Source organism: Penicillium diatomitis (assembly GCF_028827545.1).
Source record: "Penicillium diatomitis strain IBT 30728 chromosome Unknown utg000001l_segment0_segment0, whole genome shotgun sequence".
In the NCBI taxonomy this organism is placed as follows: domain Eukaryota; kingdom Fungi; phylum Ascomycota; class Eurotiomycetes; order Eurotiales; family Aspergillaceae; genus Penicillium; species Penicillium diatomitis.
Window position 1 is genome coordinate 2,433,649 of NW_026623173.1, and position 19,133 is coordinate 2,452,781.

General features: G+C 50.7%; 3 protein-coding genes across 3 annotated transcripts; 2 read left to right on the forward strand and 1 right to left on the reverse strand.

Annotated features, from left to right (window-relative positions):
- Positions 1 to 290: 290 nt before the first annotated feature.
- On the reverse strand, positions 291 to 2,073 carry N7539_000717 (uncharacterized protein; the record flags this gene model as incomplete). The annotated part of the gene is made up of 4 exons (XM_056930321.1): positions 291 to 1,039; positions 1,108 to 1,414; positions 1,524 to 1,747; positions 1,926 to 2,073. The coding sequence occupies 4 exons, from the start codon at positions 2,071 to 2,073 to the stop codon at positions 291 to 293; spliced, it is 1,428 nt and encodes a 475-aa protein (XP_056794614.1).
- A 3,686-nt stretch (positions 2,074 to 5,759) lies between these two features.
- On the forward strand, positions 5,760 to 9,006 carry N7539_000718 (putative cytokinesis regulator (Byr4); the record flags this gene model as incomplete). The annotated part of the gene is made up of 2 exons (XM_056930322.1): positions 5,760 to 8,235; positions 8,435 to 9,006. 2 exons carry the CDS (start codon positions 5,760 to 5,762, stop codon positions 9,004 to 9,006), a joined length of 3,048 nt encoding a protein of 1,015 aa, XP_056794615.1.
- A 6,369-nt stretch (positions 9,007 to 15,375) lies between these two features.
- N7539_000719 (integrase zinc binding domain-containing protein) lies at positions 15,376 to 17,222 on the forward strand (the record flags this gene model as incomplete). Its single annotated transcript, XM_056930323.1, has 5 exons — positions 15,376 to 15,911; positions 15,997 to 16,119; positions 16,230 to 16,284; positions 16,396 to 16,535; positions 16,703 to 17,222. The coding sequence occupies 5 exons, from the start codon at positions 15,376 to 15,378 to the stop codon at positions 17,220 to 17,222; spliced, it is 1,374 nt and encodes a 457-aa protein (XP_056794616.1).
- Between the last annotated feature and the right edge of the window lie 1,911 nt (positions 17,223 to 19,133).

A 19,133-nucleotide genomic window follows, 5' to 3' on the forward strand; every position in this document is an offset into this window, starting at 1 on the left:
TTCCTTAGGTTGGCTTACATAGTCTTATTTTCAAAGACCTTCCATGTCCATCGTAATCGATAAGTTTCAAATATCAACTTGTCGGGTCTGCGTCTACGTGATGCACCCGCGCAACACGACCCTCCGTAGAAGCTAGTGCACACTCCACACTTCATACTCATACTCATCCTCTCCTCCAGTCGGATGTAGCAAGCCCACGGGACCGTTGAGTTCCTGTGACCGACAAAGTAATGAATCAGGACGTTGTTTTAATACTGAAACAATGAAAGTGGACTGCCTACCCCCACTCCTCAAAGCTCATCATCATCCGTCTCTCCCTCAGTCTCCTCGTCTGCTGTCCCCGTCGACTTTGGCACTGGCGGGCTTTTTTGTGATCTTGGCTGTTCTTGTTCTTGTTCCTGGGCCTGGGCCTGGGCCTGGGCCTGGGCCTGCGCATGTTCCTGTGCTCGTGTCGGGACGTGGGTCGTGGCGCCCGCTGCTCGCCGAAGAAACGGTAGGCTACGACGAGGTGGAGGCGTGGCTTCTTTTGAGGGGGCTTTCAGGTTCGGGTTAGTTTGTTTGGATGGCGGTGAGGATTTTGTCGTGGGGTTGCGCCGGTTTTTGATGTTATCCTCGTTCTCATCGTTGTCGTCGTCGGTGGTGGTGGCTTCATCTGTATATGTATTTTCGTCTTTGGATCGTTTTGCGGTGGTTTGTGATTTTGGTGCGAGTTGCCCTTCACTTTCTACTTCCTTGTTCTCCTCCTCTCCTTCTTCTTCCTCTTCCTCTTCCTCTTCCTCTTCTAGAGGTTGTGGAGTGGATCTGTCATCTTCGTCTTCTTGTTCGTTCTCGTCGCCGGTTTCTTCATCGTCCAAGGTGGCTGTCTTGTCTTTGGCGGTAGGTGTCGGATCGAGATCCATCTTTTCGAACGCAGAATCCGAGTCCGAGTCCGAGTCGTCCTCATTCTCACCTGCTGCTGCTCGCCTCTTCATTGAGGTCCGGCCCGCCTGGCGAGATACATTGCTTCGACTGTGAACGGCAGCAGCCTGAATCTCGGCAACTGTTTGCGTTTGGAAAGCTTAGTTTGAAACGTCACGCTCTCCAAAAATTCTGAAAATGTACCCGTACCTCTCTTTGGATCCGGCGTTGCACAGGCCAGCAGTCGCTGCTGGTTCCGAATCTTCAGTTTCTTCTCGTTCAGAAGCTGGGCAAAGTTGGCTAGTAGTTGATTTTCATGCTGAGCTTTGGCTTGCGTGAGATCGGATAATTGCTGGGTCAATTGGGCAATGGTGTCTTGGGCGCTGCGGAACCGATCCGATAGACTGGTGACTTCGGATTGAAGCGTGTCGGCGTTGGCGACGGCCAGACCGGTCCATTCGAAGAGAGCGATTTCTTGCTCATCGTCTTGTTTGAGGACTATAGAGCCGAGTCTTTGCTGTTGAGGGCCTCTGTTAGAGCTTGGATGGAGATCGAGGGTAATTGCTCCATTGTCGACGATGGGGTATCATGGTATTGTTGCTGATAGCGAAACGCTTCGGACTTACAGTGATATCTTGGACTCTCCTCCGAATCGTAATTACAATCTCTTGGTCTTGACCTCTAGTGTCGCCGGAGAGACTAGCCGAGACTTCTATCCCGGTCGTCCAGGCTGTATCTTTGGTGGGAGAGTCAAGCTCTTGCTTGAGCACGTGAGCGACAATCGTGGTCCACTCTTCATCGGAGCCTTGAAAGGTTTTGCTGCGGAGGGCTTGTACCCGACTTTCGCGAACTGGATGACGGGATTAGAATTGATTTATGATAGGTTGAGAGAGAGAGAGAGAGAGAGAGAGAGAGAGAGAGAGAGAGAGAGGGAAAGAGAGATCAGATTAAGAATGCCGTGGCTGAACTTGTATACTGGAAATTCGCCTCAAGATATTCTTTCTTCTTTTTAGGGATGGATCACTTACTTGATGCTGCGTATGGATTCTCGCCCTCCGTTCCGACGAGTGTCAAATCTAGAGGGGCCTGGCCGTGGCCCGTCGTGGAGACATGCACCAGGACGAAAGAATGCGGCTCGTCCGACCGCGGAATGCGCAGCACTGAAGGCAGGACCATGATAGGAATAACTCGATGAGGCTGTTAGCCTGTGTTGTGGCTCTTGCGTGTCCTCCTTTTGTCAATGTTCCGAAGAGGCTGGACGATGACGACCAAGATGATTCGTGTATGATGTCCACAGAGGTGGTTGGAAGTATGCGGCGCGTACAGTATTGAGTCACTCTGTACGAAACTCACGAGTGAAGTACAGACACGATTAAGAGTGCTGCTGAAACTGATACTGCAGCCAAGACTCGCGTGGTCAGGTACGTGGCAGTCAGTGCAGGTGTGACATGGACTGGCAGTCGAGGTAGTCGGTAGACTCGGTACTGCAAGTGTAGTAGTAGTACGTTGGGTAGCTGGTTTGATTTGGGCTCAACGATGGCGGGCAGAGTCTCTCCAGGTCCACCGTTTACTCGGCGTTTGCACCTTTTGAGCTTTGTACCTTTGGTTTCTCTTGAGGGCGGAGGGATCGAAGAGCCGCACGGGCTTCAGCCGACACGGTTGCCTGATTTGCAGAACAGTCTTGGCTTATGATCGCGGAGATGTGGAAAGTGTAGATGTGTACACGACACTTCACACTATACAGTATACAACTATGAACGGTTACACCCACCAAGCAGTGGATTGTGGAAGTAATACGATCTCGAGGAGTGTTGATGAATTAATTGCCTTGACTGTTGAGTGTGACTTTTGTCAGTAGCACATGTACATGATCATTAAGAATAAGTCCAGATCTACCTGACAATACGATGTCACCATTTCGATGCTCAAAAGTCAAGAATACTCAATTACCGGTAGATTTTCGCGGGAATGCCTAAGGTATGTGTTCAGTTCAGTGTTGTACATTCTGTACTAGTTAGTTAGTAACTGTATACAGTGTATTCTCGAAGTCAAAGTCTCAGGCCATCAGGCATTCCATGTCCTAATCCACTGGGTTCAGGTTCAAATGAAAGTGAAATTGAGAATCACTCGTTCGAAAAGGCGTCGCCGAGCAACGACATCATCGACTCAAGTTGACAAATTGCCTTTCTGGGTCACCATCGCACTTCTCATTCGTGTCCGATTCCCCTTGACCCCAGCCACCCCAGACACTACGGCGACTTGGACAAGTGACTGATGGATTTCCTTGAATCATTCACTTTTTGGGTTCTGCGTCTAGATCTCTTTTTGTGTCTTGAACGTGCTGTTCGAATAGAGGCTGGGCTGTACGGTCCATCAAGAAGGGATCGGCATCGTTGACTCTGATGGCGGATGTACCCGGAACTCCAGATGATGATGTACATGGCTCCCTTCTGGTCAATAATAATGTCATCTCAGTCGCGCTCCAGGGTTTCATGTGGAGAGATCAATCTGTCCAGCCACATGACCCCCTCCAACCAATTTTATGCGAATGAATCGCTCAGTCCGTCACGGTTGTTCCAAGCCTACACTCAACAAGATGGACTCGTCCTGTGGACCTGGCCTGGGGGTAAGCATCATCCCCTCATCATTCCATCTATCAGAGCCCGCGATAGATGACTACTCTACTCGGCGTTGGATTGTCGATGGATCTCACGGGCTCTGGTGTTCCTGCTCACGGAGTTTAGTGCTATACATCATACGGAGGGAGTGCATGGGGATCCTTCCACAGGTCCTATTCGGGCCAACCGCTCGTCATAAGTCCTCTTCTTCGACCACCACCCGGCACACTGGGAGTTCGTCCCACGGGCCCAGAGCTTCCGCTGCGTGTAGTGTTTACCGCAACGGATTACGACGGGATACGACGGGCGCTGTCGCACATGTCGCGTCAGTCAAACAGTGGTCTGCAGTCCTGCCCTGGTCCAGGTCCTGCGAGTCAACGCCATCTGTCATCGACTGAGCATCGCAATTTTAGAGACCCAAAAGAACCTTTGACGCTAGTGAAAGCATGCGTCGTCTTGCCCGTCGAGTGGAGTCGCGGTGGCGAAAAGGATGGTTTCCCCTGGAAGCACGAGTCCACCCGTCATCCCCAAATGAAGCAAAATGTAAACGGATGACGCCCACCATCGAGATCCACTTGGAGACAGTCTACTCATGGTTGGACCGGACTCGGTGGACTCGTGAGTAGGTAGTAGTTAGTAGTTAGTAGTCACTAGTCGCTATTCCAGTGTACGATGGATGCTCTCCCACACGGTCATTGAGGGTGGAGGTACGCTCAGTGCTGCACCATGTACCTCATACATGCGTACCTGACATGTAGACAAGTCCGATTGTGATGTATACGGAATCGGAGACCATTGTTTATCGTGCCGCTCTGCATGGCCATACATGATGTATTGGAGACCGGCAAAGCTTCGACCCTGTCGTCGGAGTCGCGACTCGAAGCTCTCGATCCAGTGAGGTAATGAGGATGGTCAGATGCAGCCCTTGCACTAATGCATAGAATTCTGTAGTCTGTAGTCTGTAGTCTGTAGTCTGAAGTCTGTACACTTGTACTGGTGCAAATGAAGATGAAGTCTACTCCGGCATGACAGCTGGTACCTGACCTTTACAAAAGTGGACGGACTCGGTGTCCCAAATACCCTCAAAGCTGGGACCCATTGTTGATCCCCCCCCATCGTGGCCGAGACATACCCGACCGGAGCCAGCCTCATTGGCTTTTTTGAATTCTCCTCGACCGGATGGGCAAGCTCAGACCGTGTCTCGGGTGAACAGTGCAACTGGTGAAACCAGACTTCGAACCAGAGAAGCTGAATGAGTCGAGGAGGAAGTTGGAGAACTTGAGAGTATGAGGGTATTTTGAAGTTCCCACGCTCGCGATTTACAGAAGGGCCCCCAAACCAAGAGCAGAGGGGAAGACTACTATTCAGCACTCACTCGAGTCACTTTCTCACGTTCTCAGTAAGAAGCTCAATTGTCCGGCTTGTTCTGTGTTCAGGCCATCGTCAGGCACTTGTGATCGGCTCTCCTTTCTCTCTCCTGGCACGGTCCCCGTCCTCCCGTCCTCCACGAGGAATTCACCCTCCCTCCTCAAATTCCAGCCTTGGAAAACGCACACTCTAACTACACCACCACCACCACCACGACTACGACTACGACTACGACTACGACTACTACCTTCTCCTTCTCCTTCTCACCCTCCTCCTCCGCCTTCTTCTCCATCTCCTCCTCAACCCTCACCTCTACTTCTTCCTCTCTGAATGACCGAACACTGCTTCCAACTCACTCCACGGATTTGATTTTCCCCCAAGAATCAACGGACCAGCGCCTCGGGAGGTCTCGATTGTTGTCTTGCTGTGGTGGTCGAGCCCGTGGCCCTCACTCGACTTTTTCCACCTGCTCTCGCGACACGCGCGACGTGTGTCTCACGCCCAACGACCCGATCCCTAGCCTGGTTTCACACCACTCAAAAAGAACAATCTCCCACCCCAAGTTTCCAATATTGCGATCGACGACACATGCCACCATAGCTACGGTACAATCCTGTCGATCCCCTAACCTACCATTCGACTCTTTCGCAGCCCGAGCAAGCCCAACCTCAGCAGAGCACGAAAGTACAGCAAGAACCTTCCTTCATACGCTTCACGAGGGTTTGGTGCGGCATGGTTGTCCGTGACCCGACATCTTGACCCAGTGTCCATGTGAGCGTCGTGAAGTCGGGCGCTCTATTATTCGATTGACGGAATCTCGTGCGGAGACGCCATTTCCCGGCAGTGAGGTCGCTACCGAGCATTTGTGATTCCACCATGGAGCTACCACTCGAGCCCCCAACCCGACCGCATGCATCCGACGAAGTGATCGAGTGCTGGGACGACGATGATGATCTGCAATTCAGCGAGGGTCTGCAATTCCGGACCGCCTCCAGCACCGGCTCGCTCGTCAATTGTTCGTTTCGCCCGTCCGGACACCGCGACTCCATCTCATCGCGTCTCTCCGCTCGCTCCGATCTAGATTCCAACCTGGGCGAGGAGGACTGGCAAGTCTTGCTGCACGACAACGACGACCATGCCAAGGAAGAGGCGTTGGCCTCGGCCAAGCATGCCGGCATTCCCATTCCCTCCAATATTCCTAGTTCGGCCCTCATTGGAGGTGCCATCAAACGTCTCTCAGCTCGCAAATCCAAACGCACCTTTGTGGACGACTGGTCGGAGGATGTCGAGCTCCCCAGCCCGGACGCGGTGCTGGAACTCAAGACGCCACGCGAGAATACCTTCCCGGACACACTACGACACCTCGCATCGACGGCCACCAGTCCCGTGAAACCCTCCACCGCTCCCAAGTGGGACATTGACCTGTCTAACCGATTACAGGCCGCTTTTGTGCCTCTGTCACGCTTCCGGGATGAAGACGAGATCGACGTCGATCTGGACGTGCCAACGATTAAAGCGCCCGCGCCTCGCTCTCCCAAGAGGACAGCCGAGTCCCTCGTCCAATCATCGCCTGCGGATGACCACGATGCTGATGACTTTGACGATGATTTCGAACTCCCCACGGACAATCAACCTCTGCAGCTGAGCCACCAGAAGCCCCGTGCCGAGGTCTTGAGCCCCGGCTTGGACGACTTCGATCTGGACTGGTCCGAGGGCAGTATCGGTGTTCGTATGGGTGGGACGACCCGGGACGGGCGATCCCTTCCTAGTTCTTCCATCTCCATCGCCAGTCCCAGCGTCTCCAGCTGTCTCACCGCTGAAAGCGAGGAGGATGGTCTGGACGGAATCTTGTTCCCAGAGGGTCAAGTGGACTTTCACGCTTCGCTCCGGCGTCGACAAGAAGCCCAAACGGCTCCAGAATCTACTACGGGACAGGGAAGGTCGGCGGAGAGACCAGTTACGCCACCGGCAGAGGATAATGATTTCTTTTCTGGCATTGAAGTTGAACATGGCAGAGTGTTTGGACAGGGGAAAATGAACCTCAACCCCAACGTCAAATGTAAAACAGAATTGCCCACCAGTCCCACTCGTCGGCCAGCGACCACCCTCACATTCACCAACACCGTCGGCGAGTCCTCTCCAAAGACTCGAATCCCTCGACTATCCGGTCATGAACGCCCGCGCTCGACCCATCTGGAGACCGTCTCCGAGAGTGGTGCGCCGCTCTCCAGGTTTCGCAGCTCCCAATCTCGACTCGGTCACTCCGCACAGTCCTCCGTGTCCAGTATGCCCGCAACGGGTACCAAGTCCCCATCACCCACGCCCAGTCTATCCAGTCGAAAAATTCTTGGATCACGTACTCCCAAAGAGTCTCCCTCCTTCCCCTCCTCCTCCTCCTCCAACTTCGAAGAACGCCGGCCCTTATCGCGCCAGCTTCGCACAAAGAGGTCCTTACCTTCCATCCGCGGAGCCGCGTCGTCCGCGTCTTCGTTGGCATCCCAGCAGACTCCTCCATCGTATGCCGGCGGATCCACACGTATCTCCCTCCCCCGACCGAAGACTCCCGTGGAACGGACCGTGACCGTGACCCAAGAGGGACGGGGCTCAATCCGTCGAAGCCAAGGGCCGTACCTGTCCACTGCTGCCTCTGAACGGCGATCTCAGAATTCCTCTCTCCACAGTTATCGTCCTTCCCGTCGAAGCAACTCGGACAGCTCGGGCGATCTGCTTGGAACGCAAGGCCCATTTACCTCCCGATTGTCGCGACCATCGCGTCCCGAGAACTTGCGATTGAGTCTAGACGAGACCCGCACAGATCACCCGGGATCCAGCAGCAGCCTCACCACGAAGAAGCGAACCTTGACGAAACCGACTCGACGACGCCATTTCGGAGATGGCACAGAATTAGAGGTCTTTGATGATCTCCCCACCTCAGCGTCGCTCGAGAGCAAATTCACCAAGAACCCTGCTGGGCGAGGGGCCCCTCGCACCGCACGGGCTCGTCTCAGCCAAAGCCGCATTACACCTCCTATTGAATCTCCTACCGCGCAATTCACCCAATGGAGCCCTCCGTCGGCTACCAAGCCGCTCAAGACGACTCCGCGCTTCGCTCAGGACACCAATGCATCTCGGAATGCACGTGAGCAGCGGATTGCCTCGCTGAACTCGCGTAGCCGAGACCAGAGCACCCCACTGACCTCGTTGACGTCGAATTGGAAACCCCACTCGGCTGTCCCGCGCGTTTCACCTGGTTCGGCGTCTGTACGAAGCCGCAAGACCAAACCCGTGACCAAGTCTTCGTCTAAACCCCAGCTGATCAAGCCTCTCGGGTCTGGAGTGCATGAAACGAAATGTAAGTTCCCGAGAACAGCGCAACTCCCCGGCTTCCTGGCGTTCGTTGCCTTGTCTCCTTGCTTTTCCTCGCTGGATTTGAACTGTGTTCTTCTCTTGTTCTTTTTTTTTCTTTTCTTTTTTTCCGTTTCCTTTTTCTCCCGCTGAAACATTTTGCCGCTCTCAATTTTTCTAAGAGACATACTAATCATGATGAGTAGCCGTGCGAGGGATGCGGTACAACCCATCGACGTACCGTTGGGAAGGCAATGAGAACTTGATCCATGACTTTGACACGGTGGCTGCGCCTAAATCACCGAAACCGGCACCGGCTCTCATCGCCAACGTGGGTCCGTTACATAACGTCCAGTCGGTCGGCGGGATGGTCTTTGATCCTCAGCGCATGTGTTGGCTCAAAGCATCTGCTCTGAAACCGGGGGTTGCCGGTAGTGGACCCCTCGACGACGAGGAGGATGTCTTTGCTGGGTTGGATGACCTGGAGGATGACAAGACTGCTGCTCCCACTCGCCGCAACTCGGGCACGATGGGCAACCTGTCGCCCAACACGCCTGGTGGCGAATACGGCAGTGCAGGCGAGTCATCTGACGATTGTCCCATCACGGAAGAATTTGATGTTGGACCAGAGTTCATTCGACGTCAGCGTGCGGAGGAAGAGAAGTGGAGACGGAAGGTGGCGAGATGGGTTGGGCCTGCTCGAGGCGCTGACGACCAGCAATGGCGCTGGACCATTCGCGATCTGGTGGCCGAGGAGATGGGACATTTGGTTGCATAGATGTCAAATGATTGGCACTCCGAGAACGAGGAAAAAGGGGGGGGAATTCACGCGAAAAAAAATATCCTACAAGGATCAATCTGAAAGAGGCGATCTCGATGAGAGAGCCGACTATAATTCATTACCCAGCAGCGAAAAGACTGTTGATGGAGAAGACGAGAGGTTCTTGATCTTGTCACTGTGAGCGCAAGCTCCAAGCCGATTCGACAATTTGGCCCTTCCAGCTTTCCCCGACAACGAACGAACTTATGACGCGAGATATATGACGCGAAAGACATGGATCCTATTCCCCTCTTACCCATGTCCTTCCATAGCCATGATGATCTTTGGCTCAACGACTTTTACGACGCTACCAGTTGGTGGTTCTATAATGTGTTTGCTTCTTTCTGTTTATTCTATTACTACCATCATGTCCAGGTGAAACAGGGGAGAAGGGAAAAAAAATGGTGGCGTGTGGACTTTTTACTGTTCTTGGAAGGTTGTTTGACTGTTGGCACTTGAGAGGGAACCCTTTCCCTTTTTTTTGTCCCCCCCCCTTGTTCGGCGTCATCATGTCATGTAACTATACTCCTGGGGCTCTCCCACGCAGCGCCTCGCCCAAGACCATTTTTCCTCGTTCTTAATATGATCGAGTGTACCGTATCCTATATGCTTCCTGAGTTCCTCCTCTGCATCCTTCTTCGTCTACAGTACAGTACATTGTACCTACTACCTACTACATACCGCATCGAGCACAATAACCCACTTATGCAATGGAATCTGACGATGGTGTGTTCTCGGGAGATAAGGGTAAAGCACCCTATTCCAATTTGATAAATGGGAATCTCGAGTATGAGTTTGGCCCTGACGTACTTGTGTTCACATCATCAAGCACCCGATTCAGGTCCAGGTCCAGGTCCAGGTCCAGGTCCAGGTCCAGGTCCAGTTGGGTACCTGTCCGTTGTTGATTCTTTTCCCCGTCCTCGCCTGGCAGTAAGTAGTAGAGCCCAATAGGTCGGTAGGTACATAGGTAGGTAGGTGAATGAGTAGGTGAGATGCTCCAATAAAATATAGTAGAATACTAGTAAGATCGTAAGGTGAGTTAGCAGGTGGCTAGGCAGCGACCTCGGTACGAAAGTGGTTGTTCGACACATTGTCATTCTTCGGGGCGTTGGGTGGATTTGTTCGCTGGGCCGTTGCGGATGACCTGCATGCAGTACGTGGTTTCGGGGAAGTTGTTGAATTTGTCAGTTGCAGGCCAGCCTCTCCGTTCTGGGGTGCTCTTTGTTCTTGGATGTTGATGGACGGTTTGAAGGCGTCAAGGTATCGCCGAGTCTGTAGGGCGTCTCTCTGAGTCGTATCGTGAGTGACTAGTGAGTAGTAAGAGGTACATACTGCATACTGGTGGTAGTGGTACCACCTAATTGTTCTTTACCCAAGAACTTAGCGTACAGATACTGAAGGATCCCCGTTCAATTGAAACCTCATTCGAGGTCCACGCCCAAACATGATCCATTTGCCACATGTATACGTCAAGCACAGAACTCCGAGCCACTCGAGTACTGTAATAAAGTGAGCTTGGTTGGAGGATGACCACGCCGCCGGGCTCAGTACTAGAGTAAGCTCCCTTCGCCCTCACCACTGCCTTGACTTTCTGACTGAGCAGCAATGCCCAAGAACAAGGAAGATCCACGTCTCCATCCTCCGGGGTCTATTCACCGGCCGCCGGAAGAGAAGGGTGAAACTCGTGTTTCAAGCTTATCTGACCTTTCTTTCTTTCTCGGCCACTCCTTTCTCATTTCTGACTGAGCTTGTCGGGGACTGTCAGAGTGTATTCCTGGTAATTTGTCATTGTTATGGATGGAATTTGTTTTGTATACTTTGGCCCTGCAGAAGTGGCTTGTTTGTGGCTTCCAGATCCTTGTAGACTCATTGCCTTGTCTTCATTGCATGAGATGTACTTGGGAAGACTGGCTAACGTGTTGAATGGGAAGAGTTGAAGAGTCGAGAGTAATTGACTGACTGACTGACTGACTCGCGCGCGCGCGATGCGGTTCGGGAGGCAGCATCGTTACACCGGGTGCTGGACTAGATTTTGACTGAGCGAGGGTTAAGGGGGAGGGGATTTGCTTCTCTTTTTTGGTCCTTTTCAATCTTGAAGTGTGGTAGATCCATATCGATGTAGCTTGACACTTCTCTTCGAGAGTCAAGGTCTTTGGCAGATAGTCTACGACCGGCCTAGACCCTGTGCCTCCTATTCTCCTATCTACTCTTTTGCAACGTATAGGACCAAGATCATCACGAGGTGCAACATTGCAGTAAACAGATGGAGAATCTACGTTAAGCGCGGGTACATCAGGAACTCTCATGCACGTCAAAGTGTCAAGTGCCCAGCATTGAGCATCCTTGTCTCACTTGTCCACGACTCGGTATACTTGTTGGACCAAACGCAGACCATCCTGCCATTCCGCGGGCTGTAGTGTACATACACGTACTTGGCAAGACATTGGCCAATGACAGTATGCACCTGCGAGGCCCTCGACGGACGTATTCGATCAAGTTGGACATCATCCTATTCGATCCGGTGCTTGTTGTGCACTGATCATGACGACACATTTACATTGGAAAAGAAATCAGGAGGCTTGCCCTAGGTAGGCATACAGAGAGGGACAACAAAAAAGAGAAGGAAAGGAGAGCTACAGGATACAAGTGGCTATGGAAGGCATCTCTATGACAATCTACCCGAATCTGAACGCCACTGATAGGTACCCTCGTTTCTCGGCTTCGCCTCGGGTATGGAAAAGGCGAAGGGAAGGCTGTAGGACCGCAATTCTTTTATGTTTTGGGGACGCTTGTTGTCTAAGTCCCTTAATTTTCTACGACTTAGTACCTCTACCACTACGAATCGGGGATGATGTAAGCGGTGACGATTTGCAGCCGAGTACGATAGGGTAATACCTTCTATGAGGTAGGCAGAGTACTTTGGTACGAATGCGTTGGCGCGTTAAGCCCAAGCTCTGTGGTTTACTGTGAACAACTGATTGGGGACGGAATTGATCGGCCCCAGTTTCTTACTAGTTTGCTTCTCTCCCCGCTAAATTGCGCCTCTGCGCCTTTGCGCCTCACTTGACATTTTCTCTATCTCGCTCCCGCGACGAAGTGTGTACTTCTTTGCTCGGTCAAGTATCTGCCGTTCTGTGTAGTTGTTTTCTACGTGGGATTGAGGGGGATAGATTGGCGGAACTTTATTCTCCTTTCTTTGCCCCTTTCTGGCTCCTCCCTTTTCGTATCCATGTGAATCGTCATCATCCACGAGGCTTCGAGCTTCGGAGGTCGGGTCCGGTACATGCAGGTGGTTATACTGTACATAAGTACTGTAGTCTGTAGGTAGTCACTGTACTTCGTAGACTGCAAGTGCACCCTACCTCATACGTGCGTTTTCGATGCCAGTTGGTCGTTGACCTCCTATACGTTCGGCTTTTCTGGCTGCATCTTGATTGTTAGGCTCCGGGATGACAGAAAACCGTCGCGCCTTTCCTCACTCCCGAGGATACGACTCGGTGGTAGATCATACCCATGAGGTCGTGAGGAGTATACTATTATTAGTCATTGGTGACATCTCGCCAGTGTAAAATCGGCTATCCATCTTTCTGGCTTCTTCGAGGATGCTCACCTTATCATTCTTCCTTCTGGGATATGGGGTGCTGAGGTCCTCTCATGACAATCTCCTTTCCTTGAACTGAGATCAGCATCCATGTTCCCTCCGGCGTCGGCTACGTGCATTTGTTTGGATTTTCCAGGTGCCGGAGCAATCTTTAATCAGACTTTGTTTGACGGGAGGCAAACCTGCAGCAGCAAGAGCTTCCAGCCACTCAAGCCCCCCCCCCCTGTCAGATTTTTGGGAGTGTTCAAGCGTTAGATCGTTCAAACATCTCCAGCGTCAAAGAACACGATGGTCCGTCATAATGTTTGGCCGAGGTGGGGTTCTTGAATTATTCCGGTAATATTGTTCTTTTTTTTTCTTTCTTTGGCTGTGTTGTCAGTGCCCTATTCTGGGGGGTTCTTGTACTTGTCGGTAGAAGGTCCCTACTTCAACGACTCATGTTATTCTCGAAATACAGTATCGGTGGGTTACGAACTAGGTCTTATAAGTATACTACCTCGGTACTACGTATAGTAGGTAGTACTGGTAATAGTACTACTACTAGCGAGTACTAAGTAGAATCACCAAATGTACATGTACCTCGTTGCAGGCTGATCAGCCGGCCAGCCTCTCGGAAGAAAAGATTCGTGTTCCGTGAAGAGAGCTTGTTGGCATGATTGCAGGGCTCCTCTGGCTGTCCCTTCAACTCGTCTTTCTCTCGCTGTCCAAGGTCGGGGAGGACTTAATTGTGTCCCCTGGGTGCATTGTCGCGACACAAAACAATGCGATCTGCGATGCGATGCGATGCGATGTAATGCGACACACTTGCTCGAGCCCGACCCGAGAGGAGGCGCACCTCTTGGTTTTTGGGAGGGGGGGGGGTTTTCTCACTCTCATAGGTGGCCTCGGACGAGCCCAACGTGGCCTTTTGTTTTTTTCTCTCCACGAGGAGGATGACAACGACGGTGGTGTGGGTGAACGGTCTCCTCTTGAGGCGAGCTGGATTTGAGAGTATGGGGTTGTGACCAAAACTTAGGCTCCTCGAGAGGTAGATCGTGGCGCTCGTCTTGGTGGTTGGAAGTTGGAACTGGGGAGAAATGTTTGTCACATGATGAAGCGCTTTTCTACCCGTCAAGTACTACATTTATACAGTAGTCTTTTAAGTTACTACTAGTTCACATAGTAGTTACGACGACTAGTCTACGCCAACTAATAGTTCACTCTATGGCAGTGCTGCTGTTCTCCACACTTGGTCATCTTCTTTTTTTTTTTTTTTTGAAATGGTACTCCTTTTGCGCTTGTCGGTTGCCCTCTGCTCGGCGGGTCGGGAAGATTCCTTGACCACGAACCCTAGTCATCATGCGCTGTCCCATGGTGGCTGATGTAGAGTATTTGAGTTTCGTGAACGATCTAAAACAAAGCTGGGCTTGACCACTCGTGTACTCTTCTGACTTGAGTCTGAACCTAATTGGAGATTGTTCGTGGGTGTATCTTTCCATTCACCCACTGAGTCACTCTGAACCGATACACATTCCTGTCGATCTCGTGATCTCTTCTCTTCTGGGGCACGAGCTGTTCTACTCTGGTTTCTTTCTTGTCTCGATTCTATTCTTGGAATGTCCTCTTCCTCGGAATCGGGTCGAGTATTTCTCCATTCTCCCAGCTCTCTAGCCCATGTTCCGTCGCGTTGGGTTCACCCTTTGCGCTTTTCAACTCCATGCACGCTGCATCTCCAGTCCGACCTAACCTGCCCTTAACTTGCTGCACGTACCTGACAGAGCAATTACCGAACTCGTTCTAGCTTCTCCATGCCTTGCAAAAATTTATTCTTTTCTTTGCTTTTTTTTTTCTTTCTTGGGGGGTTGTGTTCCCTTCCTGTCCTTCTGGATGATTGTCATGCTTCATTCGATGGCCCCTTGTACCATGCCACCTGCTGCCGATTGTTCAGGGATCATCCTCACCGTTGGCAAGCTATCCACTTCTGGCTTGGATTTTGCCTCGAACACTCCCCGGAAGGAGGGATGATGTCTCGTGCCGCTTGAGTTGCTGCGTGCATGTTTTTGCCTTTTGGGCATCGACTCGGAACTGACATGGACCTTGCAGAAATGCAACGAGGAACTTGCTATCCATGGAATCTTTCTTTTAATAGGAGATGTTGCGCCCTCACTTTTGACCTGGCTGATTCATTCTTACCACCGTCGACTTGTTTGTGGAAGATCATGCTCTAGATGAACTAATTACTCATTCGCTGATTTTGTGATCTCCTGTTTTTTTTTTTTTTTTTCAATTTTGTTGCTTGATTCCGGATTTGCCTCTTCCTCAAAGACGATCAAGACGCCAGCTTCGACTTTCGACATTGGACATCTCATTCAAGACGTCTAGAGTGCCTCGGCCTTGAGTCTTCCCAGTCGTTCAGGATTTACATCGTTTCCAAGAACCTTCTTCCATTGTCTATTGGTTGCCGGTCTTTCTCTATTCGATACAAACCGTGCTGTGACTTGCGCTCAGATTATAACTGCAGGGATCTGTTCTCCTGGCGAGGCCATACACTCCTCTCTTGGGTCCGTTGCGAGTCGATCTGTTCGTTTCAGTTGCAATCTCAACTTGACCAAGATTCTATTCGTGTGATACACATTCCGAAAAGACCGACAGCCTGAGAACAAAAGTGTACAGGCAAGAGAAAGACACGAGAGGGAAAAAAGCGAGAAAAGAAGACAAAAAGGCCCCTCCTCCGCTTCAATTTCATGATGAGCAACTATTCCCGACGCCCCGATACAAATGACTCCTACGGATTGATGAATCCTCCCATGAACGTGCCCAATCCTTACACCCACCCAGATAGCAGTCATCATGACTTTGGCACCGCAGCTTCTTCAGCCTCGTATCACTTCCCATCGCATTCCTACAACCCTTATGGATCCCAATTCAGCTCTCCATATGGGCAACAAGCCACCTTGTCGCCGGGCATTCAGCACCTGCAATATGCTTCGGACCAGACGATTTCGTCGATGAGCATGGTAGACGATCTGAGACTGCACTCTCACCATCATGCACATCAGCATCAACACCAGCATTCTCATTCGCAATCGCATGCTCCTTCGCAGTATATGGCACAGTCGCGGTATATGCAAACCCCTAGGTACTTGCCGCTCCGAGATGCCCTGAGCGAAACGGAGATTGAGAGTCAGGAGTCTCGAAACGAGGGCACAATGTTGTCGGAGCCGGTTGTGCCAGCTTTGGATGGGTTTCCGGATGTGAAGGAATTCGATCAATTGATGCAAAGGTGTGTATTTTCCGTTGCTAAATTTACAGACAATCTTCAACTCTTGGACTGTCACAACGGCAGCTAACGTAGTACTCCGAGCTAGCTATGTGGACGATCTCTCTGTCAAAAAGCAGGACAAGGCATTGATCCATTCGAAGCGAGCACGAAACATTCGCACTGTCCTGATTGATCCCAAAGATACAGCTGTTGAATCGGCTCAATTTCGGTAAGTTCATTACCTCAGTTCTGACATTTGATTCCTTCTATCTGGTCTTCTGGCTCCATATCGTGGTTTCCAGAATAGAGACTGGCCAATGCTGACTTTTGACGCTCAAGCTTCTGGGTCAAAAAGATGTTCAAACTTCAAACCGTAGGGATTGGAAATACCGATGTAAGTTTCCTTCCGTCTAGTGCACTTGAGCTGCTGGAACGGCAACTTTTCTCTTTTCTCTTTTTTTTTTTTTTTTCGATCCTGAAATTCCTCTGATCTAATATGTTTCAGTGCCGAAAAATGATCTGCCATGAAGGCAAGCCTGTCGCGATTCGTGAGAAACTTTTCAAGATTCTCACCAGAGCTCATCAACAGTGTCAACATGGGGGTCGGGACAAGACTTCTGCTCAAGTTCGTCGCATATACTCCTGGTCAGTCCATTCTGCCTTTCTTTCTTCTCGTTGGGAGGGATATAGATACTTGGATATCTGTTACCCCTTTCATAATATTACCCGAGGCTGAGATGAAGAACTTCCGAGATGTTTTGCTCAAACGCCCCAGACGCACATACCCATGCTGATATTGTTCTACTTCCCAGGGTCCCCAAAGAACTCATCTCGCGCTTTGTCAAAATCTGTCCAACTTGCCAAGTTCGTCGTGGCGGATCTCGTCTCACTCCTCCAAACTCCCGCCGTGGCTCTCCCCGTCTGGAATTGATTCCTCGATCTCCCAAACTCCCCTCTCCACCGATCGTCAAGCGAGATTCTTCCTCATCTTATGGTGCTCATACCACTGCACCGGGAGCTGGAGCTCGGACCGGAACTGGCACGGTAACTCCCACCCAGTCGGACTACATGGGTCAATACCACAGTCACAGTCACAGTCACGGCCACAATGCATGGATTGACTCCTCGTCGCAGAACTTGCAGAGTCGATCGGCTGTCGCGCTGCGCTCGTACCCAGCGGGTTCCGGGTTGAACCCGACTCATCATTCTCATTCCATGGCGCAGGGGTTGGATCCCTTTGCGGAAGACATGGCCTTGACACCCTCGCAACTGGGGTATGCGACGGGGTATGTGCCCTCTCATCATGGGGAGTCTGGCCATCGTGAATATTGATTTTTTTTTTCTGTTCCTTTTGCTGCGATTATGTCTAAAGGGTGCATTGGGCAATGTCGAAGGTTTCGAGGTGTTTGGGTAGTTTTGGGGGAGAAAGAGGTGGATAGAGTTTTCCTGGTCTTTGCGTCTTCATATTTGAGAAAAAAAAAAGCAATTGCATCCACTCGGTGAGGTTTAGGCAGGGGAGGATATTGCATGTGAAAAGACACAATGAGGGACTGGCGCGGCGAGGATAAAGAAAAAAGGGTGTAGCATGGATGGCATCACGGGCACGCAAGACCCTCCCGCCTTTTTTTTAATGACTTCAAGAATTGGGGCGTCGTCGATTTTGTACGGAAAGAAAAAGTCATGTTTAAAATTATGATTTGGTTTTTATGAGTTCAGAAAAGGAGGTGCAAGGACTACCCGAGTCCATTGTGTTTCGTTCCATTTAAGACCTACATCTACATATCGAGGTACACCTATTTAGGAAAGTCCCACTCGATCCGGACACACTGAAGCGACGAGTAATGCTCTACAAAACTGGACCTGCTCAATCAAATTCACAGCGTATATTCTTATCTACAAATAGTCACATACTTACAAGTTACAGCTACATTGAAATCATTCGTTGCTCCCGCTCACCCTCTCCAAATCATAGTCTTGTCTCGGCAACGTCTCATGTGGTTTGGGATAAGAATAAAAAAGTGGGTCGATCAGGCTTCAACTACATACCTAGGGAGCTAACATGTAAGTCATCCCCTTCAAAATTAGAATAGGTCTTTGGTAGGGCTTTGTGGTCCGTGGTTGCCCTGTCAAACGAAGTGGTGTTGCGATTTGGCGGAGGAAATGGTAGACGAGGATGTGTAGATATAGAGGGATGGAGAATGGGGACTCGGAAGATTAGAAATGAGGTTGGAAAGGGTTAAAGAAGATTGGAAATTATTGCAATGCGAGGTTAGGTAGTTCGGAGGAGGGATAATGAGAGTCGGAGGGTGCCTACGCATTGACGAAGACCAAGGGTATGTCTATTGTCTTTGCTTTATGCTCCATACTGGTAGAGAAATCGATTCCAGTTTCTCAGCGTTTGGCGGAAGGGATCTTCGCGAGCAAGAGTGTGACGATCTGCAACTTAGTGAGCCCGAATTACTTCCTACAATTACAATGTTACGATTTCGAAAACCCAATCTTCAACATCACCCTCTGAAACATCCACGTTACCCCAGATTAGTCATCCGCGATTCATGAAACAAGCTCGCGTTGACAAGATGACGGCAGATTCACGAGGATCTCACTCGTACGTCATTTGTAGCAGGCTCTATTGCAGCGCAGATTCTGCACTCTCGGAACTGATATACTGGATATGCTGACAATGGACGGCAAATGCGACTACAAATTGAATTAGGTACCTTCCAGGATGACTGTGCCCCAACCGAATTCGGCCTGATTTAGATAGAATCACCAGATCGCTCTAGAGTTTTGAATTTCCGCCTTCGCAATCGTAAAAGTACATATCGCCAAACTGATTCTCGAGGAAGGACTGAATCTTGACCCCCTCAACAATGGATCAGCAGCAAAGAGTATAGAATCCCATCAACCAGCCCAGGAACATGATCAGAGATGACACCAAACACCAACCACAGACAAAAAAAAAGCGAAGAGGGCTGTCACTTCACGAAATGAAGTCGGACTCATTTGCCCGGCGTGGTACATCACCCTCGACTGCATCTCTTCCAAAGATTATCTGAAAAGCGAGCCGAGTGAGCGAACATGCAAGATCATCGCCGGTCTTGGCAGAGTTGGCCACTCATTCAACCCTCTCCCCTCCCCCCAAAAACAGAAAAAGAACGTATACAATCTTGCATACAAGCACTTTCCCTCTCTCCATTCATCCCCCAGCCGTCTTCTTTTTTCGCTTGCTCTCTTGCATAA